This window comes from Aricia agestis, chromosome 13 (assembly GCF_905147365.1).
Source record: "Aricia agestis chromosome 13, ilAriAges1.1, whole genome shotgun sequence".
Lineage (NCBI taxonomy): Eukaryota > Metazoa > Arthropoda > Insecta > Lepidoptera > Lycaenidae > Aricia > Aricia agestis.
The window spans coordinates 5,775,800-5,801,538 of record NC_056418.1 but is presented as its reverse complement, the minus strand read 5'-3'; the positions used below and the strand labels follow the sequence as shown (position 1 = coordinate 5,801,538).

At 38.0% G+C, this 25,739-nt stretch overlaps 1 protein-coding gene and 1 long non-coding RNA gene across 7 annotated transcripts in view; one reads left to right on the top strand and one right to left on the bottom strand.

The window, feature by feature from the left end:
• The window catches only part of LOC121732985 (rho guanine nucleotide exchange factor 10), a 57,398-nt gene that overhangs the window by 29,633 nt on the left and 2,026 nt on the right, over nt 1–25,739 (top strand). For all 6 annotated transcript variants that reach the window (XM_042123043.1, XM_042123042.1, XM_042123044.1 and 3 more), the window contains 9 exons: nt 1,975–2,151; nt 14,374–14,533; nt 21,154–21,383; nt 22,150–22,272; nt 22,695–22,844; nt 23,202–23,406; nt 24,225–24,436; nt 24,679–24,924; nt 25,321–25,491. In XM_042123043.1, the coding sequence (XP_041978977.1) occupies nt 1,975–2,151; nt 14,374–14,533; nt 21,154–21,383; nt 22,150–22,272; nt 22,695–22,844; nt 23,202–23,406; nt 24,225–24,436; nt 24,679–24,924; nt 25,321–25,491 (1,674 nt within the window). The remainder of the gene's footprint in view (nt 1–1,974; nt 2,152–14,373; nt 14,534–21,153; nt 21,384–22,149; nt 22,273–22,694; nt 22,845–23,201; nt 23,407–24,224; nt 24,437–24,678; nt 24,925–25,320; nt 25,492–25,739) is intronic.
• LOC121732997 lies at nt 16,055–18,317 on the bottom strand. The gene is made up of 3 exons (XR_006036474.1): nt 18,150–18,317; nt 16,319–16,423; nt 16,055–16,103 (listed from the first exon to the last, which is right to left on the bottom strand). It is a non-coding gene; the product is annotated as an uncharacterized LOC121732997 (long non-coding RNA).

Sequence of the window (25,739 nt, the reverse complement as noted above, 5' to 3'; positions counted from 1 at the left end):
ACTCAGTACACTTATTTACTTGGATGAGCGAGTGCTGTTTTTACCCTATTAATGGTGGCTTTTATTCTTGTGTGTTTAACTTATGTTTGTATGAAGCCGTGTTCAAAACTTATAAAATAGAAAGTATGAGAAATACCTGATGATTTACTCGGAAATTTTGACTTATGGAATAAGGAAGGCAAACGTGTGAACATTAAAACAAGGTGTGGTAATAATTTTCTAGATGCTACAGTGATTCATATTATAGGACTTGATGTCACAGGCCACAGCATTAGCAATGTTTATTATATTATGTATACCAGAATAATAATAATCCATATTGAGTATGTCTTGCTACGAGATAAATTTATTGCCTTTGTCTTCATTTAAATTATTAACTATTTTGCACTGAATAGTAATGTTAATGCAGTAATACTAGTTAGTTCTCATGATTGATGAATGTTTACTGTATTTAATCTTATAATAAATCCAGTATTCGTAGATTATTCATTGGTTGTATTGTAAGCAGTGCCGAATTTATATTTTTTATGAGAGTAGGCCACTTTTTAATCCGTCGCCCCATGTATGATGTACGTAATCTGTAGTGCCTCTATGGACGCTGCACTGCCGTCACCCCAAGGACGCTGCCGCCCCTAGGCCTATAACGGCCTATTCATAAATCCGGGGCTGGTTGTAAGTCCACATGTAACCAAGTTTTGACGCCAATACGCATGATTCAGCGAGATGTGATATAGGAAACTTCTACAATGATTGCACCGTTCTCTACTAAATTGAGTTTGAATCAGTACCCCAATTTTACTATTCTAATGCGCCATTAATGCAGCTTTGTCTCTTATACAATTTCCTTCTTAAAATCGTTACTTTGACATTAATTGAGAAAACCATTTTGTATTTTGACTATGAACTGGAACGAGGAGCGTCGCATTAGGGATTTTATCTAATACTAGATGTCCCGCGCGGCTTCGCCCGCGTAAATTAGCAATTTTACAGAAACCGTACATTTTCCCATAAAAAATATTTCCCCCGTTTTTCCCACATTTTCCTGAGTTTCTTCGGTCATATTAGTCTTAGCGTGATAATATAATAAAGCCTTTAGTCTTACTCGATAAATGATCTATCTAACACTGAGATAAGTTTTTAAATCGGACCTGTAGTTCCTGAGAATGACGCGTTCAAGCAAACATACTCTTCAGGTTTATAATATTAGGTAGGTATAGATTTTTTTAAATTATCGCTTGACAAACTCGAGTCTCGATCTAAAAGACTATGAAATGGTATAATATGGTTGTGATGATGATGATGATGATGATGAATGTAATTTGCATAGTAGCATATGCTTTCTGTTCTTAAGACAACGCCGAAACTCCCAAACTTGTATCTATAAAGAATCAGGAGTTCTCTCAGCACCTTCCGAACCACGGTATACCAGGTATATCTCGGTGCAAAATCTTACTTGATGGTAGCATATGCTTAGAATACTTCTCAATAAACCGAAGTCACCACATGTTTCCCTATAAGTTTTGAGGAGTTCCCTCGATTACTTATGGATCCTTCATCAGATCACCACTTTTGTGAATATAATACCAAATTGGGATGATACCCTATATACCAAAAAAAAACATTTTGAAAATCGGTTAACAAACGGCGGAGTAATCGTTGAATATAAAAAAACGAACATAACACCTCCCCCATTTTGAAAGTCGGTTAAAATTGTAGCCTATGTGTTATTCTGATGTATAAGCTATATTATTGTAAAGTTTCATTAAAATCCGTTCAGTAGTTTTTGCGTGAAAGAGTAACAAACATCCATACATCCAAACAAACTTTCGCCTTTATAATATTAGTAGGATTAAATCTGTCTGCGCTGACCCTTAAAGTTGCATCGTGGTACTTAGAAATACTTGACATCCATTGCCAATTGCCATTTGCCAGTTATTGTTCCACTCGTCACTCATCGTCTTCTCTCTTCTACAGCTCGAGGAGGACATGTTCTCCTGCGGGGGAGAGGTCCGAGGGGGGCGGGTTCCTCCCCCATCCCTCGGCCCGCCTCCTGATCAGCTGACGTCGACGCAGCTACGCCGTCGCCACGTCGTCGCAGCGATCATACACAGCGAGAACTCGTATGTGGCGACGCTGCAGAGGCTCATTAATGTGAGTATAGATTTATACTACAGTATTAATATATAAAGGGTTTTTTACACTAGCGACTTCCGCCCGAAAACTGCCAGTGTGATCAGTACACTAGCGTAATTTAAAGGTTTTCTTAGAACAGGGGTCACCAAATGGCGGACCGCGGTCCACCTCCGGACCGAAGACCCATTGTGTGCGGACCAAGCATGATCGAAGATGAACTTCGTTAAAAATAAATTTAGGTCTCGACTTACTGATCTCCAGGAATGTCAATAGCTTGCACCAATTTCACTCCAAACAAGCAATGAAAAACTGACGCTTTTCTCATTGGTAAATAAAATACCTTTGTAATTTCCGTAATTAAGTACATTGTTTTTTTTATGTGCGGACCGTGAAGATCATTTTACTTCTTATAATGGACCCCGAGCGAAACTAGTTGGTGACCCCTGTCTTAGAATCATATTCGTACAATAGGTACACAAGTTTTATGCGCGTGCGCCTAGATAATGCAATAAAGTTATCTGAAATCTGCTTATGAATACGTGCTTAGATTCAGACAATATGTAAAAAGACTTATACAGTATATTACTCTGTTTATACTTTAAAGTAATTTGTTACAAAATCGATGGCATAAGAATATATTTTGTGGCTAGTACCAGAAAAGTGGCAATTGCCAAAGTAAGCATTTTCTGAAAAGCTTCACCACTCATACAATACTTTAAAAGTACTACTTGACATAATCTCAAGATAGAAGGTCAAGAAATCTTTCTCATCGACATCTCTTTGAATTTTACGGCAATAATTATTATGAAATAGCAAATATAGATAGATGTTAAGCAATTTAAACCACATGTTACATTTTAACAATGATGCGAAATGAGCAAACACTTGAGATCCAAAATGGTAGCTAGTCGTTATGGGTGCCATTCAAGTTACGTCTCTGAGATAACACTTAACTCTTGAGTCACAATGCGAAACATATTGCGAATGTTATCTTTGAAAATATTGGGTGACACTCGAGCAAAAAATGAGTGTAAAAAACGCATGATGTAGTCTCTACCTACGTTGGTTTTTGCAGTTTGTGTTTGTTGGTTTAAATTGTGTTCCTGAATCGGTTTCTATTTGGTAAGATGTGGAAAATTTGTCATATAATACTTACTGTAAAAACTTAAATAGAGTTCTTTACTCTGGCAATAAAACATAACATAAAATTTTATCATGCCTTCTTCTATATAAATATACTAGATGGTACCGCGCGGCTTCGCCCGCGTAATTTAGGCATATCACGGGAACCGTACATTTTCCGCAAAAAAAGAAACCTATGTCCTTTCACTTAGCTTATTCTTCGTGTGTGCCAAATAACATAAAAATTGCTCCGGTAGTTTCTTAAGATAATAAGCAATTTTAAATAATTTCCTCCGTTTTTCCACATTTTCCTCTTTCTTCGCTCCTTAGTCTTAGCGTGATAAAATATAGCCTATAGCCTTCCTCAACAAATGGGCTATCTAACACTGAAATAATTTTTTAAATCGGACCAGTAGTTCCTGAGCTTAACGCGTTCAAATAAGCCCTTTCAAATAATTTCCCCCCGTTTTTTCCACACTTTCCTCTATTTCTTCGCTCGCATGGCATGCAGGTAGATGTTATGACGTTGGCATCCGCTAAGAAAGAATTTTGATCAATCCTACCCCCAAGGGGATAAAATAGCGGATTACTCTTTGTCAATTTTAAACAGCTTTTACGCGAGTAAAGCCGCGGGCAAAAGCTCGTTTTTCTATAAACTAAGAACAAGAACTTAAAGTGTGGTGAAATTGGGCATTAGGGTTAAAATTAAAATTGAAGAGGGTTAATATTTATAGTTAAGTAATGATTTAGTTCCTTTGCTTCTTGGTCATAAAGTATTTTTGTAACTTGTGCTACAAATTGTTGTAATTGATGGAGGTTGTTATTACAATTTAAATTTAATTGTAGCCTACTTTGATTTGTTAAACCTACTGTGATTTTTTAAATTGTAATAACAACCTCCATCTTTTTTTAAGATCACTCAAACCAGTTTCACCCATTTAGTCATCTTATTGCCCATTAGCATTATTTGATACAAAATATAACAATTACGAGATTAATTACTATACAAGACACTAAAATTATGCACATAATTATAGTAGGCGACCCTGAAAACCGTTTTACGATGAGTTTACGTAACGTAGTAACATGTGATAGTCAATTACAGGCAGTTCAGAATTGTTTTGCTTCTAACAGGACCTTAATAGAACCGACATAAGAATGACTCTCATTGTTACTATAGGCGTCATAATATCTCTAAACCATAAAGTTAATAAGGTATATTAACTTTATGCTCTAAACGGAATCTACTAGGATATTTTTTTTAATACTTTCGAACAAAGTTCAATTGTCCAATGTCCACGTCACATTTCTTATAGAGTCAGTGCTTGCTTGAAGAATTATCGTCTGTGCGATATCAAAATTTAACAAATAAGTGCTGCTAAACATCTTGTAAGATCGAAAACAAAAAATTAAGCTCTTTAAGTGCATGCGTATCAATTTTGCCAATATAGCTTAGTTTTCAAAATTGACTTTCCACCACCCACCCCTAATATTAAAATGACCTCTTGGGATTTTTCTTGTTATGTATCTCTTAAGTCTTAAGTCCTTGGACTTAGGAACCCTAAAGCCATACTAGCGGGTACTGAATGTTATAAGGTAATGGTGGAAACGGGCATTAAAATTAATAAAAAATGTATTTCAGTCCTTAATTGCTTAACTTGTAATGTATTATGTAAATGTAATACATAATTAACTAAGCAATTACTAGTGTGCGATCGTCTTTACACAATGAGGTAACTTCGTTTTATCGCTTCATTTGTAATTCAAGGTCTTACTCCTTAACTGGCTGTGTTCATCATCATTAATTCTATTGAGGAGACAGTTATTCGAAGGCACATAAAAAAAAAATAACCGCTTAGGTAAGTATGCCAGTTGCATGTGTGATGTGACTAATGCCCGTTTTCACCAACTCATAACGTTGGGACTTGGGACTTAGGTGTCAACCAACATCTAGAGTAGTAATAGATGCTGGGTGACAACTGACACCTAGTAATACTTGAGCGCCTGATTCGAAGAAAGTCAAAAAGCGTGACGTCTCTCTTGGCTAAATCGACTACGTGACAAAAATCTAAACCCCTTTCCCCCTCCTGTGACCGATCGTAGTAACTATTTTTAAGATCCCCTTCCCCCCCTAAATAGGTCACGTAGTATGGGTATGTTCCTTACACGTTCAATAACTTCATATTTCTCCAAAGCTTTTATATAAACTAAATTCAAAGAACCTGAGGGTTCAAGTGACTAATAAAAATTGATAGAAACTCCGTCTTAACAGATACGTTACACTCCAACACTGTTCGGGAGAGGTTAGTGAAAACACTATTTGCTCAGAATCTCTATCTTCATTCTCTACTAGAAAACGCTTTGAACCACGTGCGCCAGCGCACCGACCGGACCCCAACGGTGCGTAATGCCCATAAGCATTAGAAATTAAGTAATTAAAGTTTCGTAAGGCCCCATAATCGATTCGCTACGACTAATCGATGGAAATGATGCAATAGTGCAAGCTCCACTCGCCGCGAATTTACGACGTACTACCCTAATTGTAGTAGAAAGTTTGTACATGGGCAGAATATGGGCAAACGCGTAGTGGACTAAATTGGTGGTAAGTTAATCATTAAAGTACGTTTGTAAGTAAGACGCAACATCTCTGCACGTGTCTCGTAAGAGAATTGGATAAGATTTATCAGTGAGTTCGAAAAAACTTAAAAGATAAAGCAAACATTTGTAGACGTACGTAACTGAAAACTGCGACTATAACAACGCAAGTTTATTTCCCATTCACGATAAAGGATAGAGCTGACAGAAGGGTTAGAGACCGGGTTCCCTAACCCTAATATAGTTTACTGTTTATTATATCGTTTGTAGTTCGTCTATGCCCGTTCCCTGTCCCTACAGGGCGCATGCTCAGATGCGTAACATCTGGAACTGATGATGATGATGACCAATTAATAGAGCCGTAAAGTGTTTGGTCACAAAACTCATTCATTCAAACCGCGTGACATATTGGAATTGCTGCATGTCATGTAAAGAAGCAATTGCAATGTCCAGTAATTGACGAGGCCAAAAATATTTACTTTACGCAATGCAATTTAAATTAATTCTTAATTTACTTTTTAATTGATACGTCCACTCTCATACCTGTCGCGGTGTTTATGTTTTTTCTCACGCGACGTGATAAATTAAAAGAGAAAATCGTGTAAGCGCCTTGTAAGACGCCGCTTAAGCGTGTAAAGCGAAGAAATTCATGTCATGTTTTGATTTACATCCGTAAATGTTTATGGCTCTGTTTATAAGCTATAAAGCAATCTGTTTACAAAATATCCGAAAAAAAGAAATAGTAGACAGTAGAAAATGTTTTACAGCTCGACAAGGCTTTAAATGAACGTGGCGATAAAAGGAAATAACTCTGCCATCATTCAAAAACGGCATTTTTGACTGTTCTCCTTTACCAGCAGCGTTCCCGCCCACGTTCATTTAAAGCATTGTCGCATTTTATAAAGTAATAGGAAACACGACGCAAGGTCAGAGCAGAGGGCTCCTATCACAGTAAATAGCTAGTCAGACCAAAATCCGATATGTTGCACATGTCATATCAGAATGATATGACATGTGCAACATAAAGACGTTGTCAAACGTCGAACGGAACTTTTTGTTTATATGCTGGTGCTGCACTCTAGCGTAAACACATTGCAGTAATATAATAATCCTATCAACATAAATATTAAATATTATAGTCACAAGTCACAACTATCTGCTATTCAAGGCATATTATTTGTAAAGCTACCAAATACCAATAACCAATATTTACACGCGATAAAAAATCTGTGTAAAAAACCTTGTAAAGAACTAACGAGCCACTCGTTAAAGTAAACACTTTTTTTATTACGACATAACGTCATATAGCATCAATGTGATGCAAACGTAAGGTATAAAACATTCATGTGTTTGATGTTCCTACCATAACCACCTAACCGCCATACATAGCCTAACCGCCAAAGCTATGAATAGCTGTTTGCCGACCTATATTAGCTGGTTGCTCAATCGACAAATCATTTGATGTTAATGCTATGCATTTCCATATCATGACGTTTTCTCGATAAATGGCGCAGACGAGCGGCCCCCGAGCACTTGAATCTTAAAACATATAGATTTTCTCCATAGAAAAGATGAAGAGATCTATCCATTTAAAATTCACTACAGGTTAATTTTCAACCACTCAAAGTTTGTATCAGCTAAATTAAATACGAACTCGAATTAAGTAGGAACTTCAATTAAATTGTTGTTAATTTATCCAAGGCACTGGACAGTTGGACCATTAGTGGCAAAATAAAATAACACTTTTTTTTATAAAATTTATTTACTTGTAGATTGCGCAGTAGCGTAGGTATTGAATTCAATCGCCTGTTTGCAGTAAGCATAATTTGAAGCCCACGAAATGTATGTTAAATTGTAAATTGACGTAAGCTCGGATAAGCGCCAGTATAATAATTATTACTTGTTTCATGTTTAGCAATCGGCGCTTACTTATATTCATTACTAACTTTAACTTTAGCTAAAAACTTCTAATCTCTGCTAAAGTAGATACAAGTTTTTGGCTCGGGATGAACACTACGTGGTCAGAATAAAACTAAACACGATTTCATACAAACTGACCTGTAGCTCTACCATGAGTTTAAAGTTACAGTATTTTTCGATACTCCATACCAATTACCAACTACGTAAATATTTAGTATGGCAAATTTTACAGCGCGTCTAGCGGTCACTTGCGGAACTAAAATCGAGTATCGATAAATACTAGGTATAGCTTTAAACTCATGGTAGAGCTACTGTCCAATGTCCATGGTGTAGCATAATTCTGCCAGCGCGCTATCACACACCTTTCCAGTCAGAAACAGCGTATCCCGCTATATTCATAGCTAAAACATATTTTTTCTGCTTACAAAAAAAATTAAAGTTTTTTTTTATTTTTTTTTATTAAATAAGGGGGCAAACGGGTCACCTGATGGTGAGCAACTACCGTCGCCCATGGACACTCGCAACATCAGAAGAGCTGCAGGTGCGTTGCCGGCCTTTTAAGAGGGTATACGCTCTTTTCTTGAAAGTTAAGAAATTAAGACCACGAATTTCTTCAAGCGGGTATTTTATGTGTAATGCCAATGGAAACGAAGTTTCGCCGGGCCGCTAGTTTAAATAATCATAAGTTTATGCTCTATTTGGTGGGTCGGTCCCTCTTATATAATTACCGGTGAAAGGTGCTCAAATTAAACAATTAGCGGTATTTTTACGACGGTCTTTGGATTTCTCTGATTAGGGTTGTCACGAACAGAAAAGCCGGAAAGAAAAGCCGCTATACTGGCGCGGACATTAAAGGTAGCAAGCCGAAATAAGGTACGCGAATTGGTAATAATGTAGGGGTAAAGTAAATAAAACGTGAAATCACATAATATGTCACTTCCATATGGACACCGAAACTAGTGGCACATAATTTCTTCTTCCCTTTTCACTTCTGTTTATGGGAAACTACAGAACTCTATTTTATGGGCTGAATTTGGCTGATTCTCACGTATTAAATTCTTCAGTCTAAAAGAATTGAATTGAAGAATTCACTACGAAACAAAGCAAAAAATTCAGCCCATAGATGGTATCAGTAAAATAAATTACTTCTGCTTTGTTTGGTCACTCTTTATATCTTTATCGTTTGACAAGCTCTTTGGCTTTCCGGTTTATCTCTATCCGGCTGCCGGACGAGTGTCAACCCTGGGCCCCTGTTACGGTTGGTGTCAGACACCGTGTCGGAGGCTTTTGATGTCGATTTGAATTTCGAGCGTGTTAATATGGCGGCCGTAAGCTGGGGACCGGTTATAATATTGTTTGTTTTGGTTGTCCAACTAATGGCTCTATTAATGTTGACCCTTGAGAAAAGTTAGGTGTGTCTATGGAATGCTATGGTTGACAAAATTTAAATATAAAAAATTCCCAATAATTTCCTATTTGTATGAAATTGGTTTTTGATATACGTGCTTTATGATTTATGACGCATTCATTTAATTCAAAAAGTCTTTACGAATTTCCGGAATTTTTATGATTTCGATTTAACCAACTTTCTTTATACTTAAGCGAAAACGGTAAGTAGCTAATACACCGAGTATCAAATGAAAAATGTACCAAAAAATTAAAGAAGCCGGAAAGAAAAGCTATTCTTTTTTTTAAATTCAGAACTTGTTTTCTTTTGACCGTTTAATGTTTATTAATCTTACTAGAAAACAGGTGTAAAATTCTACAATAAGATGCATTCTTGCATTTGTAGAGAACATAAGGAAAAACAGATTATTCCAGTCAAAATACACAATACCACGGTTGTCGGTTACGGCAATGAGTAGTTATATTGGCAAATATTAATACTTACTGCTCAAACGTGTTTGTTTTTAAACAATAGTGCATCCGTTTTCTGTTTTCAAACATATAGAAGAAGCATTAGTCTATATGAAGTTAATTCGTAATTTAATAAAACCGGCCAAGTGCGAGTTGGACTCGCCCATGAAGGGTTCCGCAGCAGTAATAAGGTTTATTTGTATGAAATTAAAAGGTTTTTGATTTATTTTTATATTTCAGTTGATTTAATGAAAGTGAAATTAAGGTTTACCATTTATGACACGACCTATAAAAAAACTACTTGCTAGATCTCGTTCAAACCAATTTTCGTTGGTAGTTTTTATAGTAATGTACATCATATATATTTTTTAGAATTATCATGCCCCTACTTTAGAAGTTAGAGGAGGGGGGGACACGCATTTTACCACTTTGGAAGAGTCTGTCTCGAAAACTATTCAGGTTAGAAAAAAATGATATTAGAAACCTCAATATTATTTTTGAAGACCTATGCAATTTTTTGTTTCTGTCGTACCTATAGTAGTACACGCCTAAAATTATTAATAATTATTCCATTTTTGTATTAAAATATTAATGCGGTTCATAGACTACATCTACTTATCAAGTTTCAATAGCATAGCTCTTATAGTTTCAGATAAAAGTGGCTGTAACATACGGACGGACAGACAGACAGACAGACATGACGAATCTATAAGGGTTCCTTTTTTGCCATTTGGCTACCGAACCCTAAAAAGCAATAAGAAAGGCCAACAATATCCTGTAATTTCCCATTGGAAACCTCTGTCAAATTGCATTCTTTGCTGATAATGCAATAAGTAATATAGGTTACTTATTGCATTATTAACATCAACATTAGACATTAAAAATGTATGGGCTACGGGTTACTTAGCGACCCGTTATGTCAAACCCAGAACCCTATCGAAATGCCCTAACCACTTCTGCCTACTCTGCCCTAACCACTTCTGCCTACTCTGCCCTAACCCACATTTATCGGTTTTCATTTTAAATATTGTGCCAATTGTAATGTAAATCTTAAGTTAACACGGACACGTCAGTCGCAACTCGCACTGAAAGATGTGTTCCGGCCGCCACAAGGTGAAATGGCAGTAACCGACATTCTGAGAATTTAGGTATTCGCATAAGGTCGGAAGAAGATACGACATTTTTTACATTTCTCTGCGTCTACTATGCGAGTAGGGCTGCCTCAAAGAAGTCGGCTTAGCCGGACGTGTGAATAAAAAGACCGGACACGCATTGAAGTCTTTGCATCTCAACATACATACAATTTTTCTGTTCACTTTCCAATAAGTGATAAAATCTTTTAAAATTAGGTTAATTTTCATAAAGAATTATAGGTGCGAAATTACAAAAGCTGGAGCCTTATATTTTTGTTGGACACTCTCGTTCTGTCCGGCTTTATCCGTCCGACAACCCTATACATTGCATGTTGAAATATGTGTTCCGGTCATCAAGGGGACAAGGTGAAATAGTACTAACCGACATCTAGGAATTTACGTGAGGGAAGGTCGTGTAAAGATGCCACACTTTTACATTTATCTACGAGTTACGACGAGCTGTCCCGTATTTCCGTTAGCCTTACGTATTACTTATTACAGATTTTGTCCTCTGCTATTAATAAAATTGAAAAAAAAACACTTGCACAGTTTTTGCATCAGTGTGAAAATATGTCACACAAAAATATTAACGTGGGAGAGCCATGCTTTGGCACGAATGGGCTGGCTCGACCGGAGAAATACCACGTTCTCACAGAAAACCGAGCCGAGTGAGTGAGTTTACCGGAGGCCCAATCTCCTACCCTATTTCCTTCCCTACACTCCCCTATTCCCATCCCTCCCCCCCCCCCCCCCCCCCTATTACCCTATTCCCTCTTAAAAGGCCGGCAACGCACCCGCAGCTCTTCTGATGCTGCGAGTGTCCATGGGCGACGGAAGTTGCTTTCCATTAGGTGACCCGTTTGCTCGTTTGCCCCCTTATTTCATAAAAAAAATTAGATTTGTGGGTTACGTAACTTTGAAAACGGGGCACCCGGATTCTTTTCTACCCTACTTCGTCAGCGTGCAGCGTACCATTGCAAATTGTTTGTCAAAACATAAAAGACATGTAAAACACTTTATTTTGTTAAATGCATACAAATATTTGTGACCTGCATACTAAATATTGAGTAACACTCGTGGTCTACTGATGTAGAGCTTGACTCTTGACTCGGTGGTTGTGGGCTCGGTTCCTTCGTTGGAACAACTGAAAATGTTATTTCAAGTTTGGCTAAGACAATGCTTGCTGATCACCCGATTATCTGACAAGAAATGCTACGAATGGGAATGTTAAAAAGTCAGTCTTGCGCCTGATCTCTCGCTTTCGCACACTTGGGCACTATAAAACATCAAGTTTCAAACTGCTGATAGTCTGATTCACAGTATTATATAGTATTATTATAGTTAAGGAACTAGGACACATCTTAATTACAGTTTCCGAGGTCGAAACTAATGCAGCTGCAGTAATGGCTCACTTCCTAAGGATTGTCGGATTTTTTTGGACGTAACGACCAAAAAGTGCGGCTCACCATTTCCCGTTTCCTACTACATTGTTGAGATGTAAATGCCGTCAAAAGATTGTGTGATAAAGACCAAAATAGAGCTGCGCTAGAAAAACAAAATCAGCTGTTGTGTGATTCTGTTTTTCTAGACTTTGTTGTTGCCACAAAAAACTATATTTAGGAATTATTCGTTTTGTAAAGCTTAACATAGAATCTCCTCTTCCAGAAATGTGTATGATATTCCTTCATTAGGCTATTGTAAATGTAAACAGTTTAATTTTCACGGTAATTAAGTGCTTAGGTAAATAAAATATGGAAATAAATAAATGTAAAGAACAAAACTAAGCTTTCTTAAATTTTGTACATTATATGAATCACCATCGTCATCGAAATTTTTCAAGCGTTCATTCGAAATGACTAAGGTTTCTGAGAAATAAAATGACCATTCATAAGGATGTACCATCGAGGAAATTGATTCCTATGCAGTTGACGGACGTACGTCGCGTCGTGTCACGTGTGGTCGGCTTATGTCAATTCAATGTTAGCTGTGATCGACTGATGGGTTTGACAAATTACGTAGGTCCGCCATCTGCCTAGGAATCAACTTCTCTGTTAGTACATACCAATTCACGAATGCCAAATGCCTATCTGTTCCTTCTTCAGACAGTACCTAAGCTAAACCGCTAAACCTATTAAGACGAAATTTATTATGGAGATACGCAGTCCACGGAAAGGACAATACATAATATTAGGATAGTTGTAGAGAAAATGTACATTTCATGCGCGATAAATTATCTGTTCCATATATTATCGCCAATAATATTATATGGTACACTAGATGACCTCCGCAAATCCGTTGAACCAAAAATATTTGTTTATCGCGCAGAAACCGTATATTTTCTGGGATAAAAAGTAGCCTGTGTCCTTTCCCAAAGCACCTCCATTCCAAATTTCAGCAAAATTAGTTCAGCAGCTTAGGCTTCAAGAGGTAACAGACAGGGTGTAGGTTGTAATATGTAAATGGATAGGATAAATAATTCTAACTATATTTTTTTTTTCTAAATAATACACATTTTGGACACAAAATCTCGTCGGGTATCAGATTGAAGGCCAACAGAATTATTCAAAGCCTTGGCCTTGCTGATTGTGTGAATTTCCGGGATCTATCTATTGAATTACATATAATATAATAATATCCAACATCTTTTATTATATTTTTTAGAATAACGTCTCACATGAAATCATCATAATCTTAAATTATGCTAAAACTGCATAAAAATATTAGAATATAAATGAGATACACAAGATATCGAGGTATTAAATCTTATGCTTAGATAATACAAATTAGATGCTAGCTCAAACTGACAATGTTCAAAATTTTCTCTATCTATATTCGAAATATGGAAGAACTCTCTTAAAACCAATATATCTAACTTTGACTACAATATGAAAACGAACAAAATTAATTGTCTTCTTTGCTTAAACATTACTTTTTCCTCTTTATTTTGACAAGTAGAATAACTCTCTTAAATCCAACCATGCACATGTACCGACCACCTTAATTGAGAAACCAATGTTTTTGAGAAATATACGGTCTTACAACAAAAGATTTAAACAACCGTTGAACAGTTGATTACAGAAAAATTCAGTACAAAATGGTCTCAAAACAATAATATTCAACAGATGTTTAATCTTTTGTGGTAGGACCTGGTAGGACGGAGGACCGAAAGTTTTTGAACGTAATTGTCTATTATTTACTAGACGTTCCACGCGGCTTCGCCCGCGTAAAGTAGATATTTCACACACAAATTAGTCCACAATAGCCTAAATCCAAAATAGCCTATGATCCTTCACGTGGTCTACTTCTTATCTGTGCCAAATAACAAAAAAAAACTCCAGTAGTTCATGAGATAAGCCCTTTCAAATAATTCCCCCAATTTTTCCACACTTTCCTCTATTTCTTCGCTCCTATTTGTCTTAGCGTAATAAAATATAGCCTATAGCCTTCCTCGATAAACGGGCTATCTAACACTGAAAGAATTTTTCAAATCGGACCAGTAGTTCCTGAGATTAGCGCGTTCAAACAAACCAACTCTTCCGCTTTATAATATTAGTATAGAAAGTATAGATTATGCACCAGCCAAGTTAATTGACATTAATCTTTTTCTTTTCAGGACTACAAGAAACCCCTAGAAGAGAGCAGCCCGGCGATCCTCAACGCGTCCAAGATCCAGACCCTGTTCCACCGGCTACCGGACATACTGCAGTGCCACCTGCACTTCCGCGCCGCGCTCGCTGACTGCGCGCGCACGTGGGACCGCGACGAAAAAATTGGTAAGAGAAAAACAGAGTGGAAGTAGAGTAGAAGCTAGAGAAAGACAGACTTTTCCAACGGCTATATATATACAGAAGCATCAACGTTAGAGACAAAGAGAGTTAAAAAAATCTTAGGAAAAAAATTGTAACATACTTAAGATGAAGTGGTAGGGTGCGCATCGCGTTTCTGAGGGGGTGAGGTATGAAGCGTGGCGGGAGCATGCGCGGGGCAACCATCTTCCGCCCCGCGCTTTCTATGCGCACGCCTGGTAGTAGGTGCGTAGCGTAGAGGCAGCGGCGACCGGGCATGCGAGTTCAATATTTTACCCTCTTATTATCTTGTTTTAGACAAAATTTTTCCTTAGTAGGCATAAATGAGAATAAGGGTCGTGGCACACTTGACCGGGTATAGTTTTTTTTTTTTTTAATTAAATAAGGGGGCAAACGAGCAAACGGGTCACCTGATGGTAAGCAACTACCGTCGCCCATGGACACTCACAACATCAGAAGAGCTGCAGGTGCGTTGCCGGCCTTTTAAGAGGGAATACGCTCTTTTCTTGAAGGTTTGCAGGTCGTATAGGTAAGGAAATACTGCTGGTGACAGTTCATTCCAGAGTTTTACAGTGCGCGGCAGAAAGTTATGCGAAAAACGCACTGTGGAAGACTGCCACTCATCAAGGTGATGAGGATGGTATGTTTTTCGCGTGGGACGATGGCGAAAAGTTGCAGGTGGTATGATTCCGAACAATTCCTCAGAGCACTCCCCGTGATACAACCGATAGAGGATGCAGAGTGAAGCTACATCTCGGCGTAATTCCAAGGGGTCCAAGCTGTTTGAAACACTTTTACTTGTTATTGGTATTATATTGTTTTTGAAAAAAAAATTCCTTAGTTGGTATTGTATGAATAGAAATAAGGGTCACCGTACACTTGACCGGGTATCGGTATCGGTATTATCTTGTTTGAAACACTTTTTAACCTCAGTAGGTATGAATGAGTAAAAATGAGAATAAAGTTTGATGTACACACTTATCGGTTGATTGTACAAGAGAATACCGATACTTACCTCATTAGTTACCGATTCCAAATTGTCTCGAATGCTTCCGTACGCTCACAGATGCTCTTTAGTGCTGGGCCCAGACCCGTAGCCGTAGCCCATACCTATCCCTAATTCCCGACTTAAAGTCTATGCTAGTATGTATAGGCCGCGCATTGAACGTGAGTAAACTAGTCCCTGGCTAACTTCAGGCAGATTCTTTTTACAAACAAACAAACATAAATAAATGAATGAATGATATTCAAGTACAAGCCTACTTGACATACGTTATGAGATATTATGTCATATTTATTAGGTTATTATGTCAGAGTATACAATAGTCAATTTATTTATAAAAATATAAACATTCCACGTATTTGTCGCGAGTCTAGTAAATGACTGTTGTTGCATTTAAATAATGATTCATGATCCATTTCTTTCAATTGCTTGAAAAAATAACCGATGTCCACGATTCTCCTGCCACTGCATTCCTCAAATTATTGTCCCTCCTCAGGAAGTATGACAAAATCATCGTCAAAATTATCCGTGGACCTGAAAGGTAAATTCACCATATATATTTTAAATAAGTCAACAATAAAATATTATTGACTTGAGCATTTATATCTAGCTATTTTAATAATTATTAGTAAGACTAAATTGAACGTACAACACATACAATAAACTCCCACCTTTATCCCGTCGGGTTAGGCAAAGGATTCAAGGAATAACTACCGATATTTATAATATAAACAGGCTTTGACACTCACTCCAGAGGAGTTGCTGGACGTAAGGCATTTGAAATGGATGATAGTAGGTACTCAGGATCAGGATGAAGTTCCATTGGTGTTGTTTGGTCAGGTAATGTTTGATTTCTGCAATGTAAGTACATAAAGTCATCATTTATTTTAGTTAGCATCATAGGCTTCTTCTCATAAGATTTATTTTTCTGAAGAAATGTAGCACTCTTTGATATAGTTGAGTTCTTCTTGTGCATCATACCTTCATATTTTCTTATCTCGTTGAACAAATCAGTAGTATCATGGAGTTCTTTCCTATTTAATTTATTTAGGACAAACATGGGTAGGCCTGTTGCAATAAGATCTATCATAGTTTTCGAGTCAATTGATTGGTTTATGTCTAGTATAAGCCGTTCTTTTTTTAAAGCGTAATCAATCAACTGGCCTTCCTTATATCTGAAAGCGAAAGCGTAGGTAACCATATCCCAACCTTGGTTTTCAAAAGTTTCTAAAAATTTCTTTCTCCATTCATTCCATTCAGAGTTTACTGTCAGTTTTAAGGCCATCGAGCTATACCAATCCAAACAAGATTTTTCCAAAAACAACCTTAAAATTTCTATCTTTGTTTCATCCTTTGTAATATTTAGGCGTTCACACTCTTTTTCAAAATTCTCTATCCATTGCATTGCATTACTATTCCTACTTGTAAATTTTTCAATTATTAATTTCTCTGAAATATTTTTTAAGTTATGTTGATTTTCTTTCTTCGACGTAGTTTCTATTAATTTTTCCAAAATATGTTGCAAGTTGTCTTTGTCTTTAAGTTGTTTCGTATTAATTTCTTCTAAATATTGATCCTGAAATTGCAAATTACTTTCCTCGTCTATGTATGTCTTCTTTTGATCTTCATTCAATTTTATCCATATTTTTCTACTTTGATGCCTTTTCCTTAAGCTGTTTTTTATTTTAGGGAAAGTATTCATATTCGTAATGTGTATGTGATTAGTCACCGGCTTCAGCTCATCAGGTAAAACGTGACATTTTCCCTCCTCTGTACATATTGAGGTTATGGATAACACGTTGGATTTGCCGTCACTTGAAGCTATTACCGAAAACTCAAACTGCAGCCGGTCCATCTTCTATTAGTTAACGGAAATGTCGTTTTATAAGATAAATTATTGAGGATTTTCTCACTTAGGATTTAGAGATGTAATGAAATGACATTTCATTAACTCTTGTTTTTTTAAATTTTTTATCTGTGGTGTGTAGAGTGCATTGACATTTGCTTGTCACATGTGACAGGATCCAATGAAAATGGCGGAGTAGCGCCAAGATTATTTTATTTGTGAAAATTGTTTTAAAAACTTAGAAAGATTTAGAAAGGATAAAGTTGAGGAATCGATATTAGTAAACTTCAAATGTCGTTTCTTTATATTTTCAGGTGAGATAAACTATTGTCTTGTATTTTAGATAAACAACAATTACTTATTGTAAAAGTGTAAGAGCGTGTTAAATAAAACAAAACTTTATATTTTCAGAGCAACAATTTGTGGTTTATTTTGAAAATCCTCAATAATTTATCTTATATATAATACATAATACCATCATTTATTTTAGCCATTGAAGCCTAGATTCATGAATTTATTGTAGTTTGTTGTGTACAATTTTCCGACGTTTCGGGTTCTTTGCAGACCCCATGGTCGCGGTAGTTCTGCAAAGTACCCGAAACGTCGGAAAATTGTAAAATGTTAAAATAAACGAGTAAATATCCGTGTAAAATATAGTAATAAAACATAATATTATCTCACCATCGACACCTATACTCATGCATTCTATGTTTTGATAAATGAGTTATTCTTACCCTGTTGAATGTATGCTAGACGTGGATGGAACTTGAACATGGTCCTCTGAACTCATTTTTGTAATTGCTCTGTTCCGCTCGCAAGACGTGGATGGCATTAGGTTAGCATACTCGGGAGTAAGTTCCATTGGTGTTGTAAACGTTGTAATCAATATTATAAACGTTGTAATCAATGTTTTCTTTCTTTGTATATAATTATTATTATTTATTTATACACTATTTTTATTTGAATTTATTCGCCGTCGACACCTATATTAATACATAATAAATTATGTGTAAGTCTCACCCTTCTAAAACTTGAACAGAATTATCTGAACATTTTTTTTTTATATTTTGTTGCACAACCATAGCTCGATATCTGTAAGAAACATAATAACATTCTTCTTCATTCTATCTCTTCGGTCTTCAAAAGCAAAAGATAAAGCAAAATACACATTACCATCCTATTTGTTAGGAGTCCCTAAATACTCATTCATACCTACTAAGGAAACAATTGTGTCAAAAAAATATTATAAGTACCGATACCCAGTCACGTGTACGGTGACCCTTATTTCTACTCATTCATACCTACTGAGGAAAAAAATGTCTAAAACAAGATAATACCGATACCGATACCAGATCAAGTGTGCGGTGATGCTTATTCTTATTTCTACTAATTCATGCCTACAGAGGAAAAGAATAGTCAAAACAAGATACCCAATACCCATACCGGTACCCGGTCAAATATGCGGTGACCCTTATTCTTATGCCTACTGAGGAAAAAAAATAACGTCAAAAAAAAGATAATACCGATACTCAGTCAAGTGTACGGTGACCCTTATTTCTACTCATTCATACCTACTGAGGAAAAAAATAGTCTAAAACAAGATAATACCGATACCGATACCAGATCAAGTGTGCGGTGATGCTTATTCTTATTTCTACTAATTCATGCCTACAGAGGAAAAGAATAGTCAAAACAAGATACCCAATACCCATACCGGTACCCGGTCAAATATGCGGTGACCCTTATTCTTATGCCTACTGAGGAAAAAAATAACGTCAAAAAAAAGATAATACCGATACTCAGTCAAGTGTACGGTGACCCTTATTTCTACTCATTCGTATCTAATGAGGAAAAAAACTAACTAAAAAAAGATAATACTGATAAGTGCTCTGTTATTTTGAGTTATTCTTCTTTTCCGCAAAAGGGATATTTTTTTTCCTCTGCAGTTTTTATTTCCCATTTTCACATCAAAGTCTCGTAAAGAGCGGGTCGACGAGTAGTACGTGTCTGCTTGCGACGAGGCTCCGCGGCCGACTGAATCGCCACCCCGCATCCCCGCCGCGCTCATACAGTGCGAGCGTTATAGGTATTATTTTAATTTGAATGACTAACTATCATTTTAGTGAAAACCATAAATACTACCTTATGGGATTTGATAAAAGGTTTATGAAAACATAATTTTTTTACTAGAATTGTATCTAAATTCGCCGTAAAATCGAAAAATTGCAATAAAATGGCAATTTATGATGATTTTCACGATTTTTTTCTATCGAGGCAAATTACTATAATCGTGTTTCGAAGAATATAACGTTATTAGGCATATCTTCACCCTTACGCCGGTATGAATAACATTGTATGAATTTTAGCGGTTGATATCTAAAAACAGGTTCAAAGATACCCTAGATCGCGATATTATACGCTTCTGGCCCTACCACTTCATCTTAAGCTGGTAATATAATGGATGTTCCTTCCTTATTATAAGGAAGAGAAACACAGTTCTCCTAAGTATTATATTTGTAAATCATATTCTACGCTTATAATTATTCTTTGACTCTTCTACTTAATAGCTTAAAAAAAGAGAGAGATTACTAACCTTCAAATGTGCAGTCTTAAGACAAAACTTTTTAGGCGATTTAAGGTTTGTCACAAAATATTTTTAAGGCTATTAAAGTTTTGTCTCTCTAATTAGATATTCGGTTACTGCCAGGAGTTTAGTTGGCATAATTAACCACATGAATATAAATTAGGCAAACATTTCTATTTCCCCCACTAAGTTTATTTCCTATCCGATATCCAACACCGCATTTTTTGTGCGATCAAACCGAGACACTTTACACCCATACGTTTTTTTCCCCGGCTGCGTTCACACGATACGGGAATATTGAATGACACAGAATAATTGTTGTAATTGCCCGTTAGGCTTTAATTTACCACTGACTTGACTTTTATGGCAGTAGCCGTAAGGATCATTTTCAAAGGGGAAAATAAATGAATGGACCGCAATTATGACTAATAACACAATAGCAAGATGGACGTAAGTGCTATTAAGGTCATATTTAATATCGACTTTTTACTGAGTAATCAATGGATTTATCTTAATCATCCATGGTCGGGCTAGGTACCATAATAGATGTTATTATATGTTGGTATTCAATAGATGTAAGAAAAGTAAATGAATAAGCATAATCATTGTCGGAGTAGGCAAAGAAAATCTAGAACCCTTTGTGTATAGTAGAAAATAATTATCTACTATGATAAAGTTGGTAGCCTGGTGACTGACTCACAGATGGACAGACAGACGGACAATTAAGTCTCCGGAATGGAGTCCTGTTGTCCTTATAACCTTTTTCTAGCTCACAACGAAGTGTCTTTAACCCACCAAAAGAAAGGAAGACCTATAATGTATGCGTGTATTTTTGTTAGACCGTAGCGCCTATGCTGATCTTATTGTAATCCGATCCGATACCATTAATACGGCCATAAGTTATACAAATTTTGTTGTAGGCTCTAGTTTTTGGAACGAAGTTCCTTATCGCGTGTTGTGAAAAGGGGCTAGACGGAAAAAATTAAGACTAAAAGCTGTAACGACACTTTTTGCTACAGTTGCCGTGCGGCATGCACGTGTTTCTCTGTCTGTCTCTCTCTCTCTCTCTCTCTCTCTCTCTCATAGAAAGCGTTAGTTCCATCCGGTGTGCCTTGACACCTCGTAAGTTTTAACCTTTCATTATTTGCTTTCAGGCGAGGTCTTTCTAAGCGCATTCTCGAAGGCGGTGGTACTGGACGTATATTCGGACTTCATCAACAACTTCTCCGTGGCCATGGAGCTGGCGAAGATGGAGTCGAAGCGGAAGTCGGCGCTGGCGGACTTCTTCAAGGTCAAGCAGATCAGCGCTCATGACAGGCTGAGCTTCTTCGGGTTGATGGTCAAGCCGGTGCAGAGGTTCCCGCAGTTCATTATGTTCTTGCAGGTTGGTTTTTATTCTTTCTTTGTTCTATGATAAGTTGGTGTTGAATCTATTCAAAATCTTTTGTCAATGTCGAGGTAAAAATGCAGATATGCTTTACATTATAATCACAACAGGAGAAAATGTTGATCAAAGGTCGTAGTGTCGAAAAATGGAATGCAATGTGCGAACGTGCATGCGTACGCGTGTGCGTACTTACGTGCAAAACATCAAATAAGCTTAATATATTTTGTAATTTATCAATACTACTATTGAGACAATCACAGTAATGTTAATAAGCAAAATTTTTAATAGTTTTCTAAAAAATTTGCATACGGATTACAGTCTACGAACGGAAGACGGAGGAAAGTCGGCAGATATTTTATAGGTGAAAGAGATCGAGAAAGTTAATATAATAATAAATAATTTTATACAGTACTTTTCTAAAACCAGCATAGAGGGATTCCATGTAGACTTTTATTGGCGTAACTAAGGGCTAGCGCTCACTTGCCACCACGGAAGATCAGGCGTCACGGCTTGCCGCGGTCGATACCTGAGTGGCTTTCCCTTTAAACATGCGGTGTGTGCATTGCACAGCCATAACCGATCACCTATTAGTTTTTAAGTAGTTCAATGTTGTATGTTATAGTGCGTCATGTCAATTTGTTGTTATTCTTCTGTGTTATAAGCTCTGGCAGTGCTCTGTCCTTGTATGTTTAATAAAGATGTTTTTATTTATTTATTTATTTACTTGCGACAAACACAGATAAGATATTACGTCACATTTCAGGATCTGCTAAAACACACGCCTCCCGGGCACGCGGACCGCGTCGCGTTGCAGCGCGCGCTCACGAGGCTCGAGGCGTTGGCTGAGGCGCTAAATGAGAGGAAACGAGATGCGGAAAGAACACAGGTATATAATAAATATCATTCGCATACTTTTTAAAATTCATTTCACGTCAAACGTAAAGCGACGATGCAATGGGATGCTTTTTAAATGGCCCATTAAAATATCATGATTATCAAATCTTCTTTACTACAAACGAAGCTAGCAACCGCGGGCAGCAACAAGTCTGTCAATTTCGTCAGTTTCGAATGACAGACTTACTGCCCGCGGTGTTGGGCTGTTTATAAAGAATGGCTCATTAAAAAATTGCGACGTCGACGTTGCAATGTTAATTTTACCCTTAGATTGATATCATGCTTTCTCTTTCATAAGTACGAACAACGATATTATAATAGTCATGACGGTTAAGCTGAAGATAATAAACCAAATTAAGTCTTGTTAGCTTCAGAATATGGAAACAAATATAAAATCCAAAAACAATTACGCAGGCATTCCGCGCGGCGCTCCGGCGGCTGACGCGAGGGGGCGTGGCGGGCGCGGGCGGGGCGGGGGGCGCGGCGCGCTTCGGTGCGGCGCGTCTACTCGCCTCGCGTGCTGACAAGCGACATCTGTTGCGGCAGGACGATTTAGTTCAGTTGGTAAGTGTATTTTAGATTGGTTGAAAATTGGTGAACATTAAATTAGTAGTATTTGTAACACAACTTTAAAACTCAAGATTTTGAAAGAGATCTAACTAAAAATAAAAAAAAACGCGTGGCTCTCGGGGACTGCCGCGGAATAGCTATTTCATATCATTTTTATCAACTACACAAACACCGTGCCGAAGTCAGGCAACGCCGCAACGAGTTGGGTGCGTAAGGTATTTTCGTTACGGATTTTTTTGATTCGGTCGCCGCGCTCTAAGCCATAAAAACTATGGAATAGCTTAAAGAATGATATTGTAATGTGATGTAGATTATTTAAATTTTCTATTATATCAAACTGTGTTATTACAGGAATTCAACCAATCTGGTACCCTCACGAAATGCAAGCCGCGTCGACTCCTCCTACTCAACGATCTCGTTGTGTGCGTGTCGGTGGGCGAGGCGGGCTCGGGCGGGGATACGGAGCGGCTCGGCCTCAAGTGGGCACACCCCGTCGGCGACGTCGAAGTGCTGGATACGGGCACGTCGCCCACGCTGAGCAGAGTGCTGGCGCAAGGTGAGAGAGATATGCGTTTGTGTGTGTGAGAAAGAGATAGATATAGCGGTAGATACGGATTTGCACAAGTGTGAGAGAGATATGCGTTTGTGTGTGTGAGAAAGAGATAGATATATCGTACATATGTATTGCGTACCCTTTGTGCGTGTTTGTATGTCAGTAAAGTGTGATCGAGTGTATCAAATTAAATCATAATTTATCATATATTTCTATAACGCATATCTGCTGCAAAGATACGCTAGATTAGCCTGATGACAATATTTTTGTGTACGAGTGAAAGAGGTAAATAGTGATGGGTTAATACTGTTACGGACACACAGAGCCATCTAGCGTCGAACCAGCGCAACTTATTGAAGAAACGCAGACAGCGTAAATCTCCTACTCAAAACTAGATGGCGTTAGGTATATGTGCTCAGTACCTTCGCGTACTTTCTAGAAAAGTACGCGCACTTGTTTACTCGAATCTTTCAGGAAAGGAATGCTCTCGAATATTCTGAGATTCGATCTGGCCCATATAAATAGTCGCAGACAGACAGGCCGGTAGTTCAGTTTAATCGGAGCGATCTTCGAGGCGACTTCGAAGTGAAAACAAGTGATCAATAGTGAGTGATAGCGAACCTACGAATCAGCTACGACCTAGGACAGTGATAGTGTTTGGACATAGTGATTTGCGTGAGCAAGTGTTAGTGTTAATAAAGTCTTCAAGACCTGCTGACTCAGCAGGTCTTTCTCTCCAAATCCTCGAACCCTAGCACGTAACAATACGAATCTGAAACATTTAAAAAGAAGCTATAACATCATTTTACTCTATCCTTCAGGTCTTAACCGCGGCGGCAGCCTCCGCTCCAACTCGAGCGGCATCAGCAGCACAACCGGTGACTCGCTCTGCAACGAGATGTCGGCGCTGATGCACGACTACGAGACCGTGTCGCGCATCGCCGACCTGGCGGCGGGGCTCAACGCGCAGTACCCCCAGCTGTCCGCTGACGTGCTGAGGGGCCTCATGCAGACCATCCAGCAGAGTATCCAGGTGTGTATACAGCAGTGCCAAGGTGTGTGTACGGCAGTGTCTAGGTGTGTATACAGCTGAGTGTCCAGGTATGTATACGGCAGTGTCTAGGTGTGTGTCCAGGTGTGTATACTATACAACGAGATGTTGCATTTCTCCTTATTCATTCCTTTTTACTGCACTCGTGTGTGCGTACAATTAAATATTAATTGTATGCCTGAAATAAAAAGTAAGCAGTGGCTAAATTAATTATTTTGTTACAGAAAAAAGACGACGAGATGGCGTGGGTGGACTCGTGTTGTCTCCAACTGCGTATACGCGGTCGCGACGAGGCTTTAACGTTCCGTGCGACGGAGCCGGGTGCGAGGCGGGCTTGGGCGACAGAACTGAGGCTAGCTCAGCTCGCTCAAGCACGTGCTAACTGCCCGGCTTGGCGTGCGCCGAATACCGCAATACTGCCGTTGTTTGGTGCTGCTGCGCCCGTGTATGCGTCGAATCAACTTACAGAGGTAAATTATAGCTGATATAAAGGCGTGAGCCGAGCTTGGGTGAAGGAACGTAGGCTAGCTAATCTCGCTCAAGCTGCGAATTGTCCCATATTTAATTCTTAGTGAGGAGTGAGGACTAAAACTAAATATAACGCTGTTAGCGAAATGTACCAAAACAACCAACTTTGCTATTGTTCGCCTTCAATTTTGTGGCAAATCGTGGCGGATATTATCGTTTAATGCGAAACATAAGTTTAATACCACATTAATATGCTTACAAACGTTTTAGATACACAAGGTTTTTCTTGTGTCTTATAAAAGTAGCTTGACAGATGAGGGCTAAACAAAATCTTGTATGTAGGACCTATAATTTACCTACATTGTAGGTAAATTTTAATCCTCGACGTATACTTGCAGGTTCGTTGCGGCTGCTTCTACACGACGTGCGGTACTCGTGCGGGCGGAGTGCGGCGCGCACGCTCGTTGCTATGGGTGTGTGCGGGCGGGATCGACAGCCATGTTGCGGTCATGACGCACCGAGCGGCCGCGTTGAAGACGCTGGTCACGTTAGACCTGCCTGATACTAAGGTGTGTGTGTTTGTGTGTGTGTGTGTGTGTGTATGTGTGCGTGTGTGTGTGTGTGTGTGTGTGTGTGTGTGTGTGTGCAGGCAAAGTGCGCGCACGCTCGTTGCTATGGGTGTGTGCGGGCGGCGCGGACAGTCATGTTACGGTCATGACGCACCGAGCTTAAGTGACTAAACCCTGATTCACATATTGTGTATAAAGTTCATGAAGAAAACTCTGAATGTTGATATCTTATTTATATTTGAAGTACA